At 55.0% G+C, this 23,073-nt stretch overlaps 1 protein-coding gene across 1 annotated transcript; it reads right to left on the bottom strand.

Annotated features, from left to right (window-relative positions):
- Positions 1-3,251: 3,251 nt before the first annotated feature.
- LOC140902721 (sialic acid-binding Ig-like lectin 16) lies at positions 3,252-12,085 on the bottom strand. Its single transcript, XM_073323097.1, has 11 exons — positions 11,950-12,085; positions 10,532-10,930; positions 10,076-10,396; positions 8,689-8,742; positions 8,015-8,278; positions 7,711-7,776; positions 7,315-7,581; positions 6,525-6,830; positions 6,250-6,343; positions 5,886-6,003; positions 3,252-3,457 (listed from the first exon to the last, which is right to left on the bottom strand). Exons 1-11 carry the CDS (start codon positions 12,083-12,085, stop codon positions 3,266-3,268), a joined length of 2,217 nt encoding a protein of 738 aa, XP_073179198.1. The 3' UTR covers positions 3,252-3,265.
- Positions 12,086-23,073: the final 10,988 nt, after the last annotated feature.

The raw sequence follows: 23,073 nt of genomic DNA on the forward strand, positions 1-23,073 counted from the left end.
TTTCCCCACAAAGTATCAAACTGCCCGGGTAACTGCTGAAATGCTGGTAAATGAGGGATTCACTCGCTGGGGGGTCCCAAAGGTGACTGACTCAGACCAAGGAGCTGCTTTCCGGTCAGATCTGTTAGGGGAGCTCTCGGCCCTCCCTGGGATCACACAGTTGTTCCATATTGCTGATCACCCCCAGGCTGCGGGGCAGGTGGGATGCATGAACCGCACCATTAAAAGCGAGCTAAGCAAGGGAGTGGCAATGGGAGGAAAAAACTGGTCACGGTTACTGCCCTTTGTCTTAATGAGAATAAGGGCCCGAGAATCAAAGGGCACAGGATTTTCTCCATATGAAGCTCTCATGGGAAGGCCCATGGAACGGTGGGAAAATCTACTTACCCCAGTACCTGGGGAAGTCACTACACACGGCTTAACACAAGAATGGATTTTAACTCTAATCGACCATGTGAAACAAGTACAGCAGGCGGTGGCCTGGCGAGACGAGCCAGGAGCAGCAAGAGTCAAAGCATGGTGTGACCTGCCCGGGGAGCATGATCTGCCCACGGTGGGAGATCTAGTGATGTACAAGACTCCAGGTCAACACCATCCATTCCCAGCTCCTCAGTGGAAGGGCCCCTATCTTGTCTTTGACCAGTTAGGGCCCAGTCTGCTATTACTGGGTACAGAGAATGGAGGACGGGAGTGGGTCCACTGCACGCAAATAAAAAGGTACAAACAGGGGATTGGGAAAGGGGATGTGTAAATTTTGTTATGTCTGTATGACAGGTTAATTCAAAAAGGAGACAAGGATGAAAATTCCCTGGCCCTGGATGGAACAATTCCTAGTGCTAATCACAATTGTCACATTTACAAATTCTATTCAGATCCCCCGATGTGAAGTGTCAAAAGGAGGAAACACATGGACGGCCACACGTGCAACCTGTGGTAATAAAGCTAATGAAGACTGTGAGAATCTCCCCATAGAAAGATGTACCACTAATACTCCAACAGGAATTTGGCAGTGTCGGTATATGGTTTATGGATTAGATGGGGGAATCCCAACCTGGTGGAGAATATCAAATTTATCAGGAAATATTGCATGGTACTCCCTGGGTGCTGCCATGAGTAATGATCGTGGAAAACACAGTTACCCAGCTATGTGGTTTGTTACAGGGGGTCCAAAGACTATAACCCTCTGCTCTCCTGGAGCAAATGAACCCTCTTGGGAAAATAGGGCCCCACATTGAGGGTGTGATGTTACCGTATGCAACGCCAAGGGTACTTCCATGGAAGATAATCCCCGAAGGTGTGATTGTTATGTACATATTACATTGGGCGTAAAATCCCCTTTGGGACGCTGGGTGTCTGATGAGTTAACCATTTTACAGTCTGTAACCCTACAGGCGATGTGGATGCCAAGTTGGAAGAATCCAAATTTCAAGTGGCCACAGCTTGGAGCCGAGAATAGTCCCCAGCGAGGAAATGTGCGGGAGCCTTTGTGGGAGCGGGTGCAGCCAGCATTGTGTAACATGCCCTTTCACTCTATTCCAGGGGTGGGACGCCCCAAGGCATGGTGGGTGGACCAAATTCATCTTAATTGTAGTATGTACATCAAAGGACTGAAACAACAATTCAATGGGTGGGTGAGGGGACACACCTGGAATCGTCCTCGGAAAAGGGGATTGATTGTGGGCAGCGGGGAACACTACGCTGGGTACATGGAATCTGGGGGACGAGTGGGTAACCGAACAATTAGTGAGCCAAATTGTGAGATTTCACCAACAAATGAATGAATGGATGGCACAGCACAGGGTGGATGACAGCACGGCCGTAGAGGTGAACTTGCGGTTAACTCATGGGGCAGCTGGTGTATTATTACCGGTATTTGTGTTACATTGCATACGGAAATGATCAAGGGGGGCACAACCCCCTAGAGAACAGCCACTAATTATAAGCTATAAGTAATGTAGTAAGCCCTCCCACGCAGTTTACAAGACAACCCGGACCCAACCTTCTCGGGCCCGCTATACTGGGGAAGTCTGGAACACTAATCGGAATAGGTGTGCTATGCCCCTAGGAGAGAAGGTGGAGGGCACGGTACTACACAAGGGACAGGGGGACAGATGGAGGATCGACACCTTCCACCTTGATGCCTGGCCCTCTCAGGAAGAGTGTCGCCATATGTCCTATGCTGAAGAGTGAACCTTCCCGGGGGGCCGTCACACCGAAGGAGGGTCACTCCCAGGGGCCGTACGGAGCCGAGCGAGAATAAGCCCTGGGTGTCCGTGACAGCTGGGTGCTGCCCAGACCCAGCGAGAGACGGGCCCTGCCCCAGCTGAGATTGGAGCCGTGTTACGCCCGGTCCTGCCCAGAAACCAACCGTGATCGGGGCCTTCCCAGGGGAAAGGCCGAAGTGAAAACTGATTCTTCACTGCACACAAATAAGTCATAGTTGTTATTGGCCCTTTGTTAAAAAAGTACCAGGGACAAAAAATGACACATGAAAATCTATTTCAAGGAAGAGCTTGTAAAGTCGGAATTTTACAGTCGGATGCTTTTGGCTTTGGAGTGAACATGTTACCTTGAATAGAGCATCGTTATTAAGAATTTATAATCACATGGCACTGATTGACCTAGACAGAGATCAGGGCCTATTGTGCCAGGGGCTGCCCAGACACACAGTCCCTGCCCCGAGGGGTTTAGAACATAACTAGCCCAGGACACCATTATTATCCCAATTTTCAAAGTGAGGAAACTGAGGCCAGACAGATGCAGCAACTGGCCCAACCTCACCGAGAGCATTTTCAGTGGAGCAGGGACGAGAACCCAGGAAGCCTAAGTACCAGGCCAGCACCTTAGCCACAAGCCTGTCCCTCTACTCTGCCTAGCTGCTGCCCCTAAGCTTGAAAATCCTGTCCACCTGTGAAACGACTTGGTGAGGGCTCAGGCAGGGTAGAAGAGAGATGCTCTATGGCTGAGAGATGAGCGGCTCTCTTTCCCCCTGGGGCAGTGGGGTTTGGGAGGGGGCAGGCTTTGGGACCCGGCTGCAGAGGACTCTGGGATACCTCCCCACAATGCAGTGCTCCAGCATCTCGAAGACCTAGTTGAGTCCGGGGCAGAGCAGGGATTTGCACCCAAGTTTCCCACATCCCAGGTCCAGCCCTTGGCCGACCCCTTGCCCCTTTCCCCCCTTCCCCCCTCACTGACACCCCTCTCCCCCCCACCGCTGCACTGGACGGGCCGGAGATGCCCAGCCAGGGCCCATGGCGCGAGGGGGCTATTTCAGCCGGACCTCAGAATATTCCGTGGTGGGGCCCTCGGGAGGCTCCCCCCGTTTGCGCTGCAGCTTGGAGAAGTCGATGGAGGCGTAGTGCAGCTCCTCCGGCTCCCCGGGGCCTAGCGGGCCCTGAGCTGCTGCAGACCCGTCCTGGACGCCTTTGGTCCGGCCGGCGGCTGGAGTGTTGTGATCCTGGGTGAGAAGCAAGGCAGAGACACCAGACAGAGGCTTGCATCCACCCTGCTGAGCTGATTGCATGGGCTGCCCCCGGCCTGGTTTCCCCCACCCTCCATGCAAATGCATTTCCTGCATCGGGCGTGCACTAGCCAGAGGCGGGGGGGATTGGGTGTGTTTCACACGCGCTGCATGCGTGAGCCGATCCCATGCCGGCACCAGCTCAGTTAATGCCTCCCCTGCCTGACCCCCACAGGCCACGCATTGGCAAGACGCACGGGGCACGGGGGGGGGGGGAGGTTGCTGCATTTCATGCACTGCACTTGCAGGATTTCATCCCATGCATCTCGTTGCAACACAGGTTCAACGAATGTATTCACTGGATTTATGCAATGGGGATGCATGAACTGCGCCCATGCAGCTTGGGCAGCACGGGGTCCCTTAATCCACTGAGTGCATTGGCAAGACGCACGGGGTTCTGTGCATTTCACACATTGCGCGTGCCTGCACCGATCTCCTGCGTCTTGGGGCAGAGCCGGTTACGTGAATACGTTCCCTGCATTGCCTGCACCGGCCACGCATTTGATCCCAGGCATCTCGTGGTTGCAGAGCCCATGCTGATGCGTTCATGCTTTTTCTGTGTAAGCAGTGTCAGGATGAGCTCCACCCTGACACCTGGTGGTGAGGTGTGTCAAGTTGTGGAAAAGAACTTCAGGGGATGATCTCATTTGCATAGGCACACCCACCACTCCTAGAATGAGACCATAGCTGCCCAAATGGTCACTTTGGCTGCTGTGGGATCCCCAGCGTCTCTGTTATTGGGGCAGGAAGAATAAATTGTTATTACCCTGATTATGGGAACTGTGCTTGGAACTGTACGTGGCCTTTTGTTATGATGGAGGGATTCACCATCAACTAAGTAGCACTTGCTAGGCAAGGGTCATGGGTTCCAAAACTGTGTGAATGGAGAGAGGCTGGGGACAAGTATTAATACTTGGTGGCATGGGCCCCTTGGTGAGGGCCTTACATGCTGATTACACTGCTTCCTCTCTCCACTGTGGAATATCAGAGCTAATTTTGATTTCATTAGAAGTCTAGTTACAGGCTGCTGAGCTCACTTTGGGCTGACAGTGCACCAGCACTGGGGCTCCCCTATTATAAGCTGAATTCACCTAAGAGCTGAAATCACTGAGTGTTGTGTTAAGTAGTGGGGGAGCCTGAAGATATATTGTGGAGCAGTTCGATGCGGCGCAGTGTGTGGATGGCAGGAGCTGCTTGTGGGCCGTGGAGCTGAGTGAAGGAGTTCGTGGGGCGGCTGGCGGAGTGGAGCGCAGCTGAGCGAAGGAGTTCGTGGGGCGGCTGGCAGAGCGGAGCGCAGCTGAGTGAAGGAGTTTGTGGGGCGGCTGGCGGAGCGGAGCGCAGCTGAGCGAAGGAGTTTGTGGGGCGGCTGGCGGAGTGGAGCGCCGCTATGGAGCTATGGGGCGGTCAGCTTCAGATCACGTAAGGTGCCTCTTACCCCTGTCCCATCTCCACCCAGGTTGGGAGGTAAAGCTCCGCAGATAAACTTTCGAACTCTGGGGCTGCCCTGACCAGGGACAGAGACTTTTGGGGCATTGGACTTTTGGGACTTTGGGTGATTTGGGGTTGCTGGACTCAAGAACCAAAGGGAAAAGGGTATGCCCCAATTTGCCTGGGGTGGGGTTGTTTTTGCTCATGGGTTGTGTTATGAATCCTGTTGGTGGTGTTTCCCCAACATAATGCCACATTGTTTCTCTCTGTTATTAAAAGACTTTTGCTACACTCAGACTATGTGCTTGCGAGAGGGGAAGTATTGACTCTTGGAGGCGCCCAGCAGGGGTGGTATATATTTGTCCCAGGTCACTGGGTGGGGGCTCGAGCCGGTTTGCATTGTGTTATTGGAATGGAACCCCTAGATATTGAACCCGGCCCTTGTTGCTGCCAACTCTGACGGGCAGAAGGGTTACATCTGAAAGGTGCAACAGACTCGGAACAGCCTGCACGCACCGTCCGATCACAAGCACCTGACACCGCAGCTGCAGAAATGCATTTCCTGCCCGGTTGGTGCATCCAGGAGATTGGCAGCATCCCAGCCCCAATCTAGTCCCATGCACGTTGTGAATTCACGTGAATGCATTCGCCGCATGTCCTCCCCTCTGAGCGAGACCCGAGGGATGAGGTGCCTTCCCTGCATGCAGGAGCCGACCCCATGCCGTTCGGGGGGCCCAGGCTGGTGGCAGGGGTGCATATCCTCCACCGAGCACGCATGGGGGGTTGGGTGCCCTGGTGAAAGCCTGACCGATAGTCCTGCATTCATTAAGGGGGTGGGAAAGCAGGGGGGAGGGAGGAGGAGAAATGGAGGGGGGAAGAGACAGGGTGGGGTGGGAAGGGCAGGTGGGCTTGGTCCCCCGCTCCCCCAGGTACATACCACAGGGATGGTGGTGACGTTACTATAGATCAGGTTGGCGTCGTCGGCCGTGTTCTCCGCCAGGCTCCCGTTAGCCGCCTCCCCGGCCTCAGCGCTGGGGGGCACCAGTTCACGCAGCCTGGGGGGAGACAGATCAGGACGCACTCATGAGACCGGGGGTGGTGGTAGAATATCCCGTGGGGAGGGAGGGAGGTGGCACACCAGTATGAGAGGCTAGAGCGCAGGGGACTGGGAGAGGCCAGGGAGAGGGGGTGGCGGGGATCTCACGGGGGGGCTGGAATACCGCAGGGGAGATGGCAGGGGATCTCAGCGGGATCTCGGGGCGGGGGTAGCTGGGGGTCAGGGTGGGAGGCGTCAGACTCACTTGATCACACAGAGCCCGAGAAGGAAGATGCCGACGGCGACCCCCAGCCCACAGGCCACCCCGATGCCCAGCAGGTTGCCAGGCTCCTCCGCACCTGCAACAACACACAGCACGGGGCACGGCTGGGAGAGAACCCAGGAGTCCTGGCTGCCAGCTCCCCTGCCTCCAACTTCCAGACTCCATCCTTATTCCAGGGTGGGGGACAGAGCCCAGAAGTCCTGGCTCCCTCCCCCTCCCTGAGTTGGGGACAGAACCCAGGAGTCCGAGTGTCTCACCTCTCTGTGGGGGGCTGAGTTCAAAGTGCAGGGCGGCGTAGGTCCCGTGGGGGTTGGAGCCGAGGCAGAAGACCCTGGAGCCCCTGTCCCCGCTCCCCGTCCAGCTCAGGGTGCTGAAAACCTCATCCCCCTGGGCCCACGAGCTGACCTGCAGGGCCCCCCGCGAGCCGTTCCCAGCCAGGGGCTCCCCGTCCACCTGCCACAGAAGCCGGGGCGGGGGGTGGGAGCGCAGGGAGCAGCTGCAGCTGACGCCGGGCCCCTGGTGCTGACAGGACGTGTTCAGCCCGGTCCCCGGCCGGGGGCTGTCTGGGGAGCACAGGAGATAAAGGGAGAAATTAATAGAGAGAGAAACCTAGTGTCAGGGAGTCCTGTGGGTTAACCCTACTAATACCCAGGGGCAGAGAGTACCATAGATTAACCAGCTGATATCCAGTGGCAGGGAGTCCTGTGGGTTCTTTTGCTCTGGGATGTTTCTTCAGCCAGCCCGTGGGCACTGATCCGGCCCCAACCTCAGTGAGCTGCGCTTCACACCAACCCACCTGCTTGTCCGCCCTCAGCCTCGGCGCTCACGGCCCTTGGAGATGGCCCAGGAGTCGGTTCAAGCCTCAGCTGCCCCCCTTGGGGCTGCTCTTGCAGCAGCTAATTAACTATGGCACAGCGGAGGTTGGCTCTGTCTCCGGTTAAAGGGGCCAGAGACCTGCGACACCAGCTAGAACTCAGTGGCGAGGAGTCCCACGGATTAACACTGCTACTCTCCAGTGTCAGCGTCCCAGGGCTGAACCCCACTCACACTCGACGAGCAGCTGGAATGTCCCCTGGGCAGAGCTCTCCTCGTTCCGGGCCCAGCACCCGTACAGCCCCCCGTCCTCCGCCGTCACGTTGGGCAGTTCCAGCTGCAGCTGATTCTCCCCCGTGGGGCGGGCGCCCTCGACGGCTCGGCCCCCCCTCACCCAGCCCAGCACAGCCGGGGGGTTGCTGGCGACGGAGCAGAGGAACCGCAGGGAGTCGCCCTCCCGGGCTGTGAGTTGTGAGCCGTTCCCCACCGGGGTGCCGGGATCTGGGAACGGGAATAACACAGAGCCACTCGCACCCTGAGCCAGCCAGGCCCTGCCTGGGGGCCGGATCGGGGCCAGCGCCCCCTAGAGGGGGAAGGCCGCATGCCCCTTGCCCTGCCCCCTAGCGATACCTTGGAATAGCTGGGGGTCGCTCCTGTTGGCTCTGGAGACGGTGATTTGCAGATTCCCCACTGGAACTGAAATACCCACGGCAACGTATTAGATTGGAGAGCGCCCCCCACGGACCCCCTGCTCTGCTGCCCAGCACCCCCCACTACCCCCCTGCCCCCCACCCCCCTGCAGCCCCGCGCCACCCATGGATCCCCCACCCACCCCCTGCACCACAGCCCCCCCTACTGACCACCCCCACCCTCTGCAGCCCAGCACCCCCCACTGGGGCCCCTCTGTCTCGCCCAGCACCCCCAAATGCCTTACACCGCACGTGCACACACAGGGCCCGGCTGGCCGACCCAAAGGGATTCTTCGCCCAGCACCGATACTCCCCAGCGTCCCCTCTGCTGAGATTCGGCAGCTCCAGGCGCCCGGCCCCTCCCTGGCCGGGGCTCAGGGACTCGTTCCCCTTGGCCCAGCTCAGGGTGGCCTCGGGTCTGCCCCCAGCCTCACAGCCCAGGCTCAGGGAGTCGCCCTCCTGGGTCTCCAGAGACACGACGTCGCCCTCAGCTCCCCAGGCATCTGGCACTGGAAGAGAGGAGCAGGCGGGTTTGGTCCCCCCAGAGATTCCCCACCAAGGAGCCAAGAGGCAGAGTCACTACTGGGGTGGGGTGGGGGGGCTGGTTATACAGGGACCCCTCGCCTGGCGCTGAGACCTGGCCCCTCTGGGGTGGGCGCACAATCTCGGTGCCTTGCCATGGCAGCAGGTCTCCGTCGCAGCGATCGGTCCCTAACCTATCTCCTGCCCGCTGCCCAGCGCCCCCTTAACGCCACCCCGGGCTCTAGAGAGAGGGAACCAGGCCTGCTCCCCCGACCACTGCCCCCCACAGCCCCGCGGTTCCTCGGGCTCTCCCCTCCGGGCACGGAGCAGCCTGGCCCGGCAGAGCGTGACTCGGAGGCGCTCGCTGATCCCCGGGGCTCGCAGCGCGGCCTCTCACCGGGGCGTCCGTTCCTGGTCAGGGTCCCGGTGATGTTGGGGGGGCCGGACGGGTCTGTAACACAAACCAGAGAGGGGGGATGAGGGGGGCTGGACAGCACCGGGGCGGGGGGTCGCTAGTGATCCCTGAGCCTAGACAGGGACCCTCGCTGTGAGCTCAGCTGGGGGACGGGAAGGTCCCTGAAGTGACACAAGCCCCGTGGGCAGGGAAGGGAAGCGACAGACCCGACTGGGCGCGACCCAAGAGGCGCCGGACGTAACCCAGGGTCCGGGTTAGGGCCAGGGGGAGCCAGAAGCAAGGGACCAAAACTGGTGGGTCGGAATTCAGCTTAATTGGCGGAGGCACTAACGAGGGGCCGGGCTGCTCCGGCCTGGGGACTGGAGTGAGCGTCACCATCTCGCTGCCACCGTCCGCCGGGCGCCCGGGTGTTCAGTGTCCTGCTCCCCAAACGTGTCCTCCCCAGGGCGGGACAGAGCCAGGGGTCTAAATAACCCCGCTCCCAGCTCAGCCACCACCAGGGTCATCAGACACCCCCCTTGTGGTCCTTTGCCTTCCCCCTTCGGTTCGTCTCTCCCCAGCCCTCTCCTTTGGCCCCCGGGCCTGGCCGGCCAGGCCTGGGTATTTTGCAGCCCGGCTGCACCCAGAGGGGCGGCTGAAAGCAGCACCCGGAGGAGCCGGATGCTGGTGCCCTCTGGCCAGGCCTGGCAGGGTCCGTCCATGCTGCCCTCAAAGGCGCGCGGCGCCGAGGCCCAGAGCCTGGGTCCGTTGGGTTGGGCTCACGGGGTCGGGCCAGTTAATGGGGTTTGCCCTGGGGCAGGGCGGGTCGAGGTCTCTGGGCACCAACCCCGGAGCGTGTTTACTGCCGGACAGTGACTGGGTCCCGTTAACACTCTGCCCCATAGAGAGCATCCACCGATCCTAGGAGAAAGGGCACGGGGTGGAGGAGACATGGTGGGACAGCCTGGGGGGATCTTGGGGGCAACTGGGGTGTCTGGTGTGAGGGGGGGCATCCCAGGAAGGGGGGACTGGAATGTGGGGTGGGGGGGTGGAGCCCAGCACAGGAGGATTCTGGGGGCAGGGCAGGTCGGGGGTAGAGAGGATCCCAGAAGAGAAGGGCCTGGGGACCTGGGGCTGCGTTTGGGAGCGGGGAGCCATCGCCAAGCGGGGCAGGAAGGGGTGAAGATCCCAAGAGAGAAGGGGCTGCATGGTGTGGAGGGGAAGGGGTCTGGAGTAGAATTGGCTGAGGGTGCATGGTAGGGGGTGGGGATCCCAGCACAGGGCTGAGATGGGGCAGGGGCTGGAGGGCAGAGCTGGGGAGCCCAGGGGGGTGTGGATCCCAGCAGGGGGGGCTGGGGGCCAGCATGGAGGGGCTGGGGGGGTCACTCACAGCCGATGTGTAGCCGGACGGTTCTGCGGGTGGAAGGTCCCCATGGTGGGTGGTAGGTGACTGTGCAGACGAGCTCTTTGCCGTGGTCCCCCGGGGCGGGTGTGAAGTGCAGCGCGGAGCTGCGGGCCCAGGTGTCGTTCGCCAGCAGGGCTGAGACGTCCCGGGCTGTGTCGCTGAATGGCCCCGTCCAGGTGATTCGGGGAGGGGGCCCGGAGCAGCGCCCGGGGGCCGTGCAGGTCACAGTCACCGGCTCCCCGGCCAGCAGCGTCCCTGGCAGCCCCCGCGCCGGCGAGATCTGGATCTCTGGCTCTTCCGTCAGCCCTGAGACACGGGGAGAGGGGAGAGAATCACTGGGGGACACGGGGCCTTTCCCCCCAGGGGCGCTGGCCCCGATCCGGCTCAAAGGCAGGGACTGGCTCAGGGGGGCTGAGGAGTGGTGACTGCGGCTGCTCTTACCTGGCACGGAGAGTATAAGATCAGTGCCATCGGAATTGAAGAGATAATTGTATTTCAGTTTTCCTTTCTCGACTCTAAGGAAATATCTCCCCGCATCCGTCCGTCGGGCGTCATTGATTTGCAGGGAGCAGTCGCCACGTGTCAGATCCCCCGCCAGCCGGAACCGGCCCTGGGTCTCCTGCGACACCCGCCGGCTGGGGTCACTGCTGGCCACGGGCGGATCCTGGCCCACATCAGCCTGATCCTTGTACCAGTGTCCGTAGAGCCGGGCCCAGGGATTGCTGGTGTCGTACCAGGCTGGGTACGCGAAGGTGCAGGGGACGAGAACGCAGAGACCCATCTGCACCGACACCGACTGCCGCACCGTCAGGGTAAATCCGGGCTGCTGGCACAGGGACGCTGCAGGGGACGGAGAGGGATCGAAGTGGGACTGTCGGGGGGGTCGACACCCGCTCCTGCCCTGAGGGGCTGAGAACAGCCCAGGAGAGCCTGTGGGTGGGGCAAGCAGGCCAGGCTGAGTGGGGCAGTAGGCCCCAATTCAGGCTCCGCTGGCCTTAGAAGCAGGCGGTGAGGAAGGAGCAGACTCTCTCTCGCTCGCTCGCCTTTGGCGAGGGAGGGACCTGGCTGCAGGGAGCAGAGCGTACCTAGCATGGAGCAGGGCTGGGGAGCGGCCAAGGGGGCTGGGGAGCTCCGGCCGGGAAAATCCCAGGCTGCGGGTGTAGCAGGAGGCCAGGCAGGTACTAGGGTTGCACAGGGGCAGCCCATGGGGAGGCCAGGGCAGCCGATCCAAGCCCCTCCTTGCCAGTGATGAGTGGCTTTTACACCGCAGTCTGACCCCCCTACAAGGGGCTCGTTGGTGACTGGCAGTAGCCTTACACTGCGGCAAGGTGGGGATAGTGGGTGGGGGGGTTCCCCTGGAGTGGGGGGACCCTGAGAGACAGCAGGTGTACTGCCAGGGGGCAGCCATCCAGGAGACCAAGGGGCAATGGGTCCGGGAGGGATGCGGGGCCAGCAGTAAGGCGGATCATCGGCCTGCAGAGGGCGCCCTGGAGCCTGGTGATCTAATTCCCGACGAAGACCAGCAGGAGGCACTGCAGGGGTGAGTCTGCTCGCTTCCAGGCACCCACAGAGAGCAGAGGCCAACTCTGAGCTCCCCCCCAGCTCTGCCGGTGCTCCTCACTCCCGACCTGCAGCCCCCTGCGAGCCCAGCCCTGGATCCTCGACAAAATCTACTTCCATTTAGTTTCCAGCCTTCCCTACATGGAGCCTCCTGCCCTCTCCCGAGCACCACACTGGGCCATTGGGCTCCCCTCCCCATCTGGCCAGTCTCCCTTCCAAGTCCTGGGACAGACCTGGCTCCGCTTAGCGCGGGTTCGGCTCTTCCCCCTGCACTGGGGCTGCAGGGGCTGCTTACTTACCCCTCCACAGCAGGGCAAGGATCAGGACCCTCAGCGTGGCTGCAGGGGGGGCAGGACCCTCTGCTCTCCAGAGGGGGCCCTGAGCCGGGAGCTCCGGTTCCCTGGCATCCTGCTGTGGAAGCAGGGCTCTGCCCATGGCTGGGGCGTCCGGCTGGGACAGACCTAGAGACAGATGGCGGGGAAAAGCGTGAGAGCGGAGGCTGTTTTGGGGGGTACAGATCTGCCTTGGGGACCATCAGTGCTGCTGGGCTCTGCAGGTGGCTGATCTGAGGCTGCTGGCAGTGCAGTGACCCACCCCCCGCCCCCATCACCAGACGGTCCTGAGACATCGTGGGCTAAAAAAATCCTTAATTTGGTGACAAAACCTGAGATTTTTTTTCACTAAGAATCATGAGATCGGCCAGAAAATCCCGAGCTGGTGAGAGAAGATGGTGGGAAGGCAGCGCTGCTCAGAGCCTGCTCTGCTTCCATCTTCCCACAAACACCAACACGTCAGCGGGCGGCCAGCGAAGTTACCACGGACGGCAGAGGGGAAGGGCGTCAGACCGGGAGAAGGAAAGAACCCGTCAGAGATGTTCTGACCAATTTGAATGAATTCAAATCAGTGGGGCCGGACGCTGTTCAACCTAGGGTGCTGAAGGCATTAGTTGAAGAAATCTTGGAGTCACTGGCAATAGTATTTGCAAACTCATGGATGCCAGGAGAGGTCCGAGAAGACGAGAGAAGGGCTAACGGGGTGGCCATCTTTAAAAGGGGGAAAAGGAGGAGCCGGGGAATTATAGACCAGTCAGCCTGAACTCGACACCTGGAAAGCTGCTAGAGCAATGTATAAAACCTTCAATTTGTGAGGACGAAGGGGTGTTCACCAGCATGGATTTATCAAGATCAAATCCTGCCAAACCAGCTTGATTTCCTTCTTTGACGAGGTAACTGGTTGGTGGCAGGGGGAAAGTGGTGGACATAATATCCCTGGACTTCATCAAGGCTTTTGACACAGTCCCACAGGACATTCTCATAAGTAAGCTGGAGAAGACTTCTGAAGGAACTCAAATGTGAAACTGCAGAACTATGCAGTGAACAGCAGAGAGGCTAACAGAGGGAGTTTGCCTGGGATCTGCCTGAGAGGAGGTACGCTAAGAGCTGCATTAAGGAGGCTGTGTTGGTGAGTATCTGAGTGTCTGTTGTGGGGACAGTTTGACAGTTTGACCGTGTGCTTGATTGGTGGTTTGAAAAGTGTGAATTGGGAGTGCTTTGTTCCAGGTGAGCCTTGAGGGGGCCTGACTGTTATAAAAAGCCAGTCAGCTGCGAACCAGCTGAGTGGCGAACAGCAGAGAGGCTAATAGAGGGAGTTCGCCTGGGGAGAGCCCACTGAGGCTTACATCTTGCCGGCTTCTCTGAGTAATTACTACAACTCCTGAGAAAGCTCGTAGAAGCAAGGTAATATGGATGGGGAGTGTTCAGCTGTTGTGACCTGCACTGGATGTGCCATGTTTGTCTTTCTTCCACAGGACAGAAGCGACTTTGTCTGTACAAAGCGCAAGCTGGTCTCCATATTGGAAGAGAAGGTTCAAGATCTGGAGCAACAGGTATCGACCCTGTGTTGCATAAGAGAAACTGAAGATTTCCTGGACAGACATCAGGATATGCTTCTATGGGCACAATGTTCTGAAGATTCAGAGCAGGCTGCACTGCGGGGACAGGAGGACGGTGAAGAAATTTGCAGCATGTGACCTCCAGAAAAAGAAAGGGGAGTGTCCATGTACCAGCAACGCAGATACAGGTAAGTAACCGTTTTCATGTTCTCTCCACAGGTACCATTGCGGGGAGTGGCCCAGATGATACATCTGGGGGAAGGGAGCAGAAGGAGACTCCGCCGATTGGAAGGCATGAGATGCACTGTCCTAGGGATGGGGGTTCCACGACCACCGCTCCCAAGAGAAGGAGGCGGGTGGTGGTGTTCGGGGACTCTCTCCTCTGGGGGACTGAGTCATCTATCTGCCGCCCTGACCGGGAAAACCGAGAAGTCTGCTGCTTGCCAGGAGCTAGGATTCATGATGTGATGGAGACACTGCCGAGACTCATCAAGCCCTCAGATCGCTACCCCTTCCTGCTTCTCCACATGGGCACCAATGATACTGCCAGGAATGACCCTCAGCGGATCACTGCGGACTACGTGGCTCTGGGAAGAAGGATAAAAGAGTTTGAGGTGCCAAGTGGTGTTCTCGTCCATCCTCCCCGTGGAAGGAAAAGGCCGGGGCAGGGACCGTCGAATCGTGGAAGTCAACGAATGGCTACGCAAGTGGTGTCGGAGAGAAGGCTTTGGATTCTTTTACCATGGGATGGTGTTCTAAGAAGGAGGAGTGCTAGGCAGAGATGGGCTCCACCTTACGAAGAGAGGGAAGAGCATCTTCGCGAGCAGGCTGGCTAACCTAGTGAGGAGGGCTTTAAACTAGGTTCACCGGGGGAAGGAGACCAAAGCCCTGAGGTAAGTGGGGACGTGGGATACCGGGAGGAAGCACGAGCAGGAGCGCGCGAGAGGGCAGGGCTCCTGCCTCATACTGAGAAAGAGGGACGATCAGCGAGTTATCTCAAGTGTCTATACACAAATGCAAGAAGCCTGGGAAACAAGCAGGGAGAACTGGAAGTCCTGGCACAGTCAAGGAATTATGATGTGATTGGAATAACAGAGACTTGGTGGGATAACTCACATGACTGCAGTACTGTCATGGATGGATATAAACTGTTCAGGAAGGACAGGCAGGGCAGAAAAGGTGGGGGAGTTGCACTATATGTAAGGGAGCAGTGTTGGATCATATTAAAGAAGTTCTGTATTAAAATCACAAATGAGTTTGATTTCCCCATAGTTTAAATTCCAGGGTATTACTAATTAAGAGGTCTCTTGGTTTTTGGTGCTGTTTCTCTCCCTCTATGTGTGAAACTTGCAAGCTGCTAATTGTGTTAGTACATTCTAAGACAGAGTCTGTTCTCAAAGCAATTCTTTGTAACAACAACCACTCACACAGAGAGAGACTCAAAGCAACACTCTGTAACAACAGAAACAGCACCCAGAGACTCCCCACCCTTTTGTTGTAGTCATCTCGCTTTGTTAACAATTGTGTTTAAAATAGAGATAGAGGATGTATGTGGATGGATGCTTGGTGTGGATAACAACTGAGTGATCAGGGAGGTGCCAGCCTAAGAATCCAGTGTCCATCGGCTGAAGAAGGCGTCAAGTGGAAATAATCAGAGGACCCCCGGAGGGCAGACTGGAATCCACCCAACAGCCTCAAGGATGGGAGACCCAAAGAACAAGGTAACACCTGGCAGCACGGAGCTGCCAGGAATGTGCCATCTGCTGATTGAGCCAGCAACAGCATGATGAAGCAATTCTCATAGACTGGCATAGGAAGAAATTCCTATTAAAATGGACTCTAGAAAGTGAGAACTTTGGGGTCTGATTCTGCAGACCAACTTCCAGGAGCATCAGATGAGCATCTGACAAGGCCCTGCTCCCTCCTCATGTCCAGGCCACCTGGCCAATGGCTTGGCATGAGCAACTCTAAGGCTGGTAACTATGATAACAACCTTGCAGAACCTGTGTGTGTATGTGAATGAATGTGTGAATAAATATGAGATTGAATGGAATATTACAGCTATAACTAACTGCTTACTATGATTCTTTCTGTATTCACAATAAATGTGGCATTTTGCCTTTTTCCCTTTAATAAGATCCTGCTGGTTTTTATTTTATTGGTATAACAGCAGTACGACTGCTCAGAGCTCCAGTATGAAACTGCAGAAAAACCTGAGAGTCTCTGGATTAAGTTTAGAAGTGTGAGCAACAAGGGTGATGCCGTGGTGGGAGTCTGCTATAGACCACCGGACCAGGGGGATGAGGTGGACGAGGCTTTCTTCCGGCAACTCGCAGAAGTTACTAGATCGCAGGCCCTGGTTCTCATGGGAGACTTCAATCACCCTGATATCTGCTGGGAGAGCAATACAGCGGTGCACAGACAATCCAAGAAGTTTTTGGAAAGTGTAGGGCACAATTTCCTGATGCAAGTGCTGGAGGAACCAACTAGGGGCAGAGCTCTTCTTGACCTGCTGCTCACAAACCGTGAAGAATTAGTAGGGGAAGCAAAAGTGGATGGGAACCTGGGAGGCAGTGACCATGAGATGGTCGAGTTCAGGATCCTAACACAAGGAAGAAAGGAGAGCAGCAGAATATGGACCCTAGACTTTGACTCCCTCAGGGAACTGATAGGCAGGATCCCCTGGGAGAATAACAGGAGGGGGAAAGGAATCCAGAAGAGCTGGCTGTATTTTAAAGAATCCTTATTGAGGTTACAGGGACAAACCATCCTGATGTGCAGAAAGAATAGTAAATATGGCAGGCGACCAGCTTGGCTTAACAGTGAAATCCTTGCTGATCTTAAACACAAAAAAGAAGCTTACAAGAAGTGGAAGATTGGACAAATGACCAGGGAAGAGTATAAAAATATTGCTCGGGCATGCAGGAGTGAAATCAGGAAGGCCAAATCACACCTGGAGTTGTAGCTAGCAAGAGATGTTAAGAGTAACAAGAAGGGTTTCTTCAGGTATGTTAGCAACAAGAAGAAAGTCAAGGAATGTGTGGGCCCCTTACTGAATGAGGGAGGCAACCTAGTGACAGAGGATGTGAAAAAGCTAATGTACTCAATGCTTTTTTTGCCTCTGTCTTCACTAACAAGGTCAGCTCCCAGACTGCTGCACTGGGCAGCACAGCATGGGGAGGAGGTGACCAGCCCTCTGTGGAGAAAGAAGTGGTTCGGGACTATTTAGAAAAGCTGGACGTGCACAAGTCCATGGGGCCGGATGCGCTGCATCCGAGAGTGCTAAAGGAGTTGGCGGCTGTGATTGCAGAGCCATTGGCCATTATCTTTGAAAACTCATGGTGATTGGTGGAAGTCCCGGACGACTGGAAAAAGGCTAATGTAGTGCCCATCTTTAAAAAAGGGAAGAAGGAGAACCCTGGGAACTACAGGCCAGTCAACCTCGCCTCAATCCCTGGAAAAATCATGGAGCAGGTCCTCAAGGAATCAATTCTGAAGCACTTAGAGGAGAGGAAAGTGATCAGGAACAGTCAGCATGGATTCACCAAGGGCAAGTCATGCCTGACTAATCTAATTGCCTTCTATGAGAGATAACTGACTCTGTGGATGAGGGGAAAGCAGTGGACATGTTGTTTCTTGACTTTAGCAAAGCTTTTGACACAGTCTCCCACAGTATTCTTGCCAGCAAGTTAAAGAAGTATGGGCTGGATGAATGGACTATAAGGTGGATAGAAAGTTGGCTAGATTGTCTGGCTCAACGGGTAGTGATCAATGGCTCCATGTCTAGTTGGCAGCCGGTATCAAGTGGAGTGCCCCACGGTCCTGGGGCTGGTTTTGTTCAATATCTTCATAAATGATCTGGAGGATGGTGTGGATTGCACCCTCAGCAAGTTTGCAGATGACACTAAACTGGGAGGAGAGGTAAATACACTGGAGGGTAGGGATAGGATACAGAGGGCCCTAGACAAATTAGAGGATTGGACCAAAAGAAATCTGATGAGGTTCAACAAGGACAAGTGCAGAGTCCTGCACTTAGGACAGAAGAATCCCATGCACCGCTACAGACTAGGGACCGAATGGCTCGGCAGCAGTTCTGCAGAAAGGGACCTAGGGGTTACAGTGGATGAGAAGCTGGATATGAGTCAGTAGTGTGCCCTTGTTGCCAAGAAGGCCAATGGCATTTTGGGCTATATAAGTAGGGGCATTGTCAGCAGATCGAGGGACAGGATTGTACCCCTCTATTCGACATTGGTGAGGCCTCATCTGGAGTACTGTGTCCAGTTATGGGCCCCACACTACAAGAAGGATGTGGAAAAATTGGAAAGAGTCCAGCGGAGAGCAACAAAAATGATTAGGGGACTGGAACACATGACTTATGAGAAGAGGCTGAGGGAACTGGGATTGTTTAGTCTGCAGAAGAATGAGGGGGGGATTTGATAGCTGCTTTCAACTACCTGAAAGGGGGTTCCAAAGAGGATGGCTCTAGACTGTTCTCAGTGGTAGCTGATGACAGAACAAGGAGTAATGGTCTCAAGTTGCAGAGCGGGAGGTTTAGGTTGGATATTAGGAAAAACTTTTTTCACTAGGAGGGTGGTGAAACACTGGAATGCGTTCGCTAGGGAGGTGGTGGAATCTCCTTCCTTAGATATTTTTAAGGTCAGGCTTGACAAAGCCCTGGCTGGGATGATTTAGTTAGGGATTGGTCCTGCTTTGAGCAGGGGGTTGGACTAGATGACCTCCTGAGGTCCCTTCCAACCCTGATATTCTATGATTCCATGAACTACTAACTGTGTTATGTAACCTATCATTTAAATCCCCTTCTGTACCAGATGACTGGAGGATAGTTTATGTGACACCAATTTTTTAAAAAGGCTCCAGAGGTGATCCCACCAATTAGAGGCCACTAAGCGTAACTTCAGTACTAGGCAAACTGGAGAGAGGTAAATAGCAGTGTTCCCCAAGGGTCTGTACTGGGACCAATGCTGTTCAACATATTCATAAATGATCTGGAGAAAGGGGTGAACAGTGAGGTGGCAAAATTTACAGATGATACAAAACTACTCAAGATAATTACGTTCAAAGCTGACTGCGAAGCTCTACAAAGGGATCTCACAAAACAAGGTGACTGGGTAACAAAATGACAGATGAAATTCAATGTTAATAAATGCGAAGTAATGTACATGGGAAACCCTAATCCCAGCTGTAATATAAAATGATGGGGTCTAAATTAGTTGATACCACTCAAGAAAGATTTTGGAGTCAGTGTGGACAGTTCTCAGAAAACATCCACTCAATGTGCAGCGGAAGTTGAAAAAGCTAACAGAATCTTGGTTATCATTAAGAAAGGAATAGATAATAAAACTGAAAATATCATATTGCCTTTCTATTAATCGATGGTACACCCACATCTTGAACGCTGCGTGCAGTTCTTGTGGCCCCATCTCAAACTGGAATTGGAAAAGTTTCAGAAAAGGGCAACAAAAATTATTAGGGGTGTGGAACAGCTGCCATCTGAAAACGAATAGTGCGGTGTCACCATACACCATGGAACAGCTTCCCTATGAGGAGAGATTAATAAGACTGGGACTGTTCAGCTTGGAAAAGAGACGACTGAGGGGGGATAGGATTGAGGTCTATAAAATCCTGACGGGTGTGAAGAAAGTAAATAACACAAGAACTAGGAGTCCCCAAATAAAAGTAACAGGCAGCAGGTTTAAAACAAACAAAAGGAAGTATTTCTTCACACAACGCACAGTCTACCTGTGGAACTCTTTGCCAGAGGATATTGTGAAGGCCAGGACTATAACAGGGTTCAAAAAGAACTGGATAAATTCAGGGAGGATTGGTCCATCAATGGCTATTAGCCAGGATAGGCAGGGATGGTGTCCCTAGCCTCTGTTCGCCAGAAGCTGGGAATGGGCAACGGGATGGGTCACTTGATGATTCCCTGTTCTGTTCATTCCCTCTGGGGCACCTGGCACTGGCCACTGTTGGAAGACAGGATACTGGGCTAGATGGACCTTTGGTCTGACCCAGTCTGGCCGTTCTTATGGAGAAATGGGGGCTATTTGGAACTACAAATAAGCGGATACATAGTTGGTTAAACAACTGCAAACAATGAGTGACTGTTAATGGAGAGACATTGGATTGGAGGGAGGTCCCAAGTGGGGCTCCAGAGGGATCTGTTCTGGTCCCGTGTTGTTTAACATCTTTATCAATAACCTGGATGTAGGACTAGTGAGCAGACTGATCACATCTGCAGATGACACAAAGCTGCCGGGAGCTGCCAACGCTTTGGAGGATGGAGCTAAAATTCTGAGGGATCTTGATAAATTGGAGAACTGGGCTGTAGACGAGACAATGAAATTCATCAAGGACAAATGGAAGTTGCTTCACGTAGGGAAGAAAACCAAATACAGGATGGGGAAGAACTGGCCGGGCAGCAGCACCGCTGAGAAGGAGCTGGGAGTTGGGGTGGATCACAACTCGACAGGAGTCAGCAATGCGATGCTGTTGCAAAAAAAAAAAAATGCATTTTTAGGTCGCATTACCAGACGCAGAACATGCAAGTCACGGGAGGTGCCAGTCCCGCTCTGCTCGGCGCTGGCTAGGCCTCAGCTGGAAGACTGTGTCCAGTTTCGGTCACCAATGTGTAGAAAGGATGCAGAGAAACTGGAAAGGATCCGGAGGCAAGGGAGAAAGATGATCAAAGGGATGGAACGCAAGCCCGAGGGGCACAGCCTGAAGGAACTGGGTGCGGTTAGCTTGGAAAAGAGACTGGGGGAGGGGGACATGATCGTGGTTTTCAAGTACTTGAAAGACTGCCAGAAAGAAGCTGGAGAAAAGTCATTCTCTCTGGCCCCAGAGGGCAGGACAAGGGGCAACGGGTTCAGACTGCGGCAGAGTCGATCGAGATTAAATCTCAGGAAAAACTCCCCAGCTGTGAGAGCAGTCCGACAATGGACCAGACGCCCAGGGAGGTCTTGGAAGCTCCTTCACTGGAGGGGTTTGGGAGGAGGCTGGACAGCATCTGTCTGGGATGGGTTAGACCCCACAAATCCTGCATCTTGGCAGGGGTTGCACTAGGTGACCCCTGCGGTCCCTTCTCACCCTGTGGGTCTGTGATTCTAGGATTCGCTAAAACATCCTGAGATTTAATGTGAACATCATGACGGCCCCCTGTCCCTGAAATTCGCTAATCAATCCGAGATTTGCTCTAAGGATCTGAGATTGGCTTTTAAAATCAACCGATTTGTGCTTTGTCTCCGCACACCCTGTTTGCGGCCCATTGGGTCATTCCTCCCGCTCCCCCACCCCCCCACCCTTCCCTACTTAAAATCTCCTCTCAGCTCCTGAGGGGGGAGCTGCTTCCCTCCTGCAGCACCCTTGATTGGCTGCCCTTCTCCAGGAGGCGGAGCAAGGAGGCAGGGTAGCCAATCAGAGGGGGGTTCCCCCTCTGGGCAAGGCTGGAGTTCTGCAGCCTTGGGGCCGGTCACTGGCGCAGTGAGCTGGGCAGGTCTCAGCCTGGATCCCCCGTAGCCCATGGACGCCCCGCCCCACCAGAGCAAGGTGGGATGGGCCCTGCTCCCCAGGGCTGGAGGGGCAGAGGCCGGCCTCAAGAGATGCAGCCTCCATCCTCATCCATGGGGGGCTGCCCTGTCCTCGTGCAGTGTCTAAAAGCCCCAGTGGTCTGTTGTCCACAGAGCTCCATGGGAGGCGGGGGCCATGGAGTGAGCACAGCTGGAGAATGGGAGAGAAGTTTGCACATATGTGCTCCCTCTCATAGAATCATAGAATATCAGGGTTGAAAGGGACCTCAGAAGGTATCTAGTCCAACCCCCTGCTCAAAGCAGGACCGATCCCCAGTTAAATCATCCCAGCCAGGGCTTTGTCAAGTCTGACCTTAAAAACTTCTAAGGAAGGAGATTCCACCACCTCCCTAGGGAACGCATTCCAGTGTTTCACCACCCTCCTAGTGAAAAAGTTTTTCCTAATATCCAACCTAAACCTCCCCCACTGCAACTTGAGACCATTACTCCTTGTTCTGTCATCAGCTACCACTGGGAACAGTCTAGAGCCATCCTCTTTGGAACCCCCTTTCAGGGAGTTGAAAGAAGCTATCAAATCCCCCCTCATTCTTCTCCTCCGCAGACTAAACAATCCCAGCTCCCTCAGCCTCTCCTCAAAAGTCATGTGTTCCAGACCCCTAATCATTTTTGTTGCCCTCCGCTGGACTCTTTCCAATTTTTCCACCTCCTTCTCGTGGTGTGGGGCCCAAAACTGGACACAGTACTCCAGATGAGGCCTCACCAATGTCGAATAGAGGGGAACGATCACGTCCCTCGATCTGCTGGCAATGCCCCTACTTATACATCCCAAAATGCCATTGGCCTTCTTGGCAACAAGGGCACACTGTTGACTCATATCCAGCTTCTCGTCCACTGCCACCCCTAGGTCCTTTTCTGCAGAACTGCTGCCGAGCCATTCGGTCCCTAGTCTGTAGCTGTGCATGGGATTCTTCCGTCCTAAGTGCAGGACTCTGCATTTGTCCTTGTTGAACCTCATCAGATTTCTTTTGGTCCAATCCTCCAATTTGTCTAGGTCCCCCTGTGTCCTATCCCTACCCTCCAGCGTATCTACTTCTCCTCCCAGTTTACCCTCTGGGGTATCTATAACTGCCCTGTCTGCAATGCCTGTCCACCCTGCCCCCCAAACCTGCCCCGTGGAGAAGGGGAAACCCCCGGGGTATCTGTAACTGTAGTAGCAGGATTTTATGTCTGTAGTTTGTATAATTTAGAATGAAGGACAAAGAATAATAATACAGCATGTATGATTTGACCATATTCTGCCAGCCACCCTTTCTGAAAGCAGGAAGGAATGGCCTCGTGGGTCATTGGTAAAAATGCATCAGCCAGAATCTTTTGTCTGAAGCTGATTTCAAGGCAGTAATAGATCCGTAGGGTCACCACTTTGTTGTAGGTTTAAAATGAGCATTTTGAAATAGGTAGAAGTATGCAATGATTGTTTTCTCCTGCATTGCAATTTGATGTTCCTGTTCAAATGTTCTGTGTAAATCAATCCTGTTTTGCGTGTGAATGAGGAATGCGTGTGTTAGAAAAGCGTGAAGGCCGTCACCAGACCAGATGTTCTAGGGAGGAACTGAGGATAGATGTAAAGGTGACAGAAGATTGCAACACACCCCTATTGAGATGTCAGAGGAGGGCAGATTGATGACTCTAAAAGATGGGGCAGGAACTTGTTAATGGGGACAAGATAGTTGTGATCAAACCCAGCATGGGGTAACTCCCTGAGAGATGGGTGAAGGAACAAGATAAAGGATGAGGAGAACAATTTAAGAAAATGAGCACTCGTCAAATGGCGATTGATCACAGCATGATGGTGCAAAACTCATTGGTCCCAATGAAGGAGAATCACTATATAAACAGGGGGCCTTGCCATGAAACTTTGGGTTCGTCCTGCCAAGACTTCCCCGGAGCATCGTGTCACAACCGACAGAACCCGGCTCCTCCCT

This window comes from Lepidochelys kempii, chromosome 24 (genome assembly GCF_965140265.1).
Source record: "Lepidochelys kempii isolate rLepKem1 chromosome 24, rLepKem1.hap2, whole genome shotgun sequence".
Lineage (NCBI taxonomy): Eukaryota > Metazoa > Chordata > Testudines > Cheloniidae > Lepidochelys > Lepidochelys kempii.

What these genes read in the sequence shown, in the direction of transcription:
- LOC140902721 (XM_073323097.1), bottom strand. Translation starts at nt 12,085, where the DNA reads ATGGGCAGAGCCCTGCTTCCACAGCAGGATGCCAGGGAACCGGAGCTC. An exon ending in CGACCCCCAGCTATTCCAAG is followed by an intron (nt 7,582 to 7,710) that starts GTATCGCTAGGG and finishes TCCCGTTCCCAG; the next exon opens with ATCCCGGCACCCCGGTGGGG. An exon ending in ACGTCACCACCATCCCTGTG is followed by an intron (nt 3,458 to 5,885) that starts GTATGTACCTGG and finishes CTTCTCACCCAG; the next exon opens with GATCACAACACTCCAGCCGC.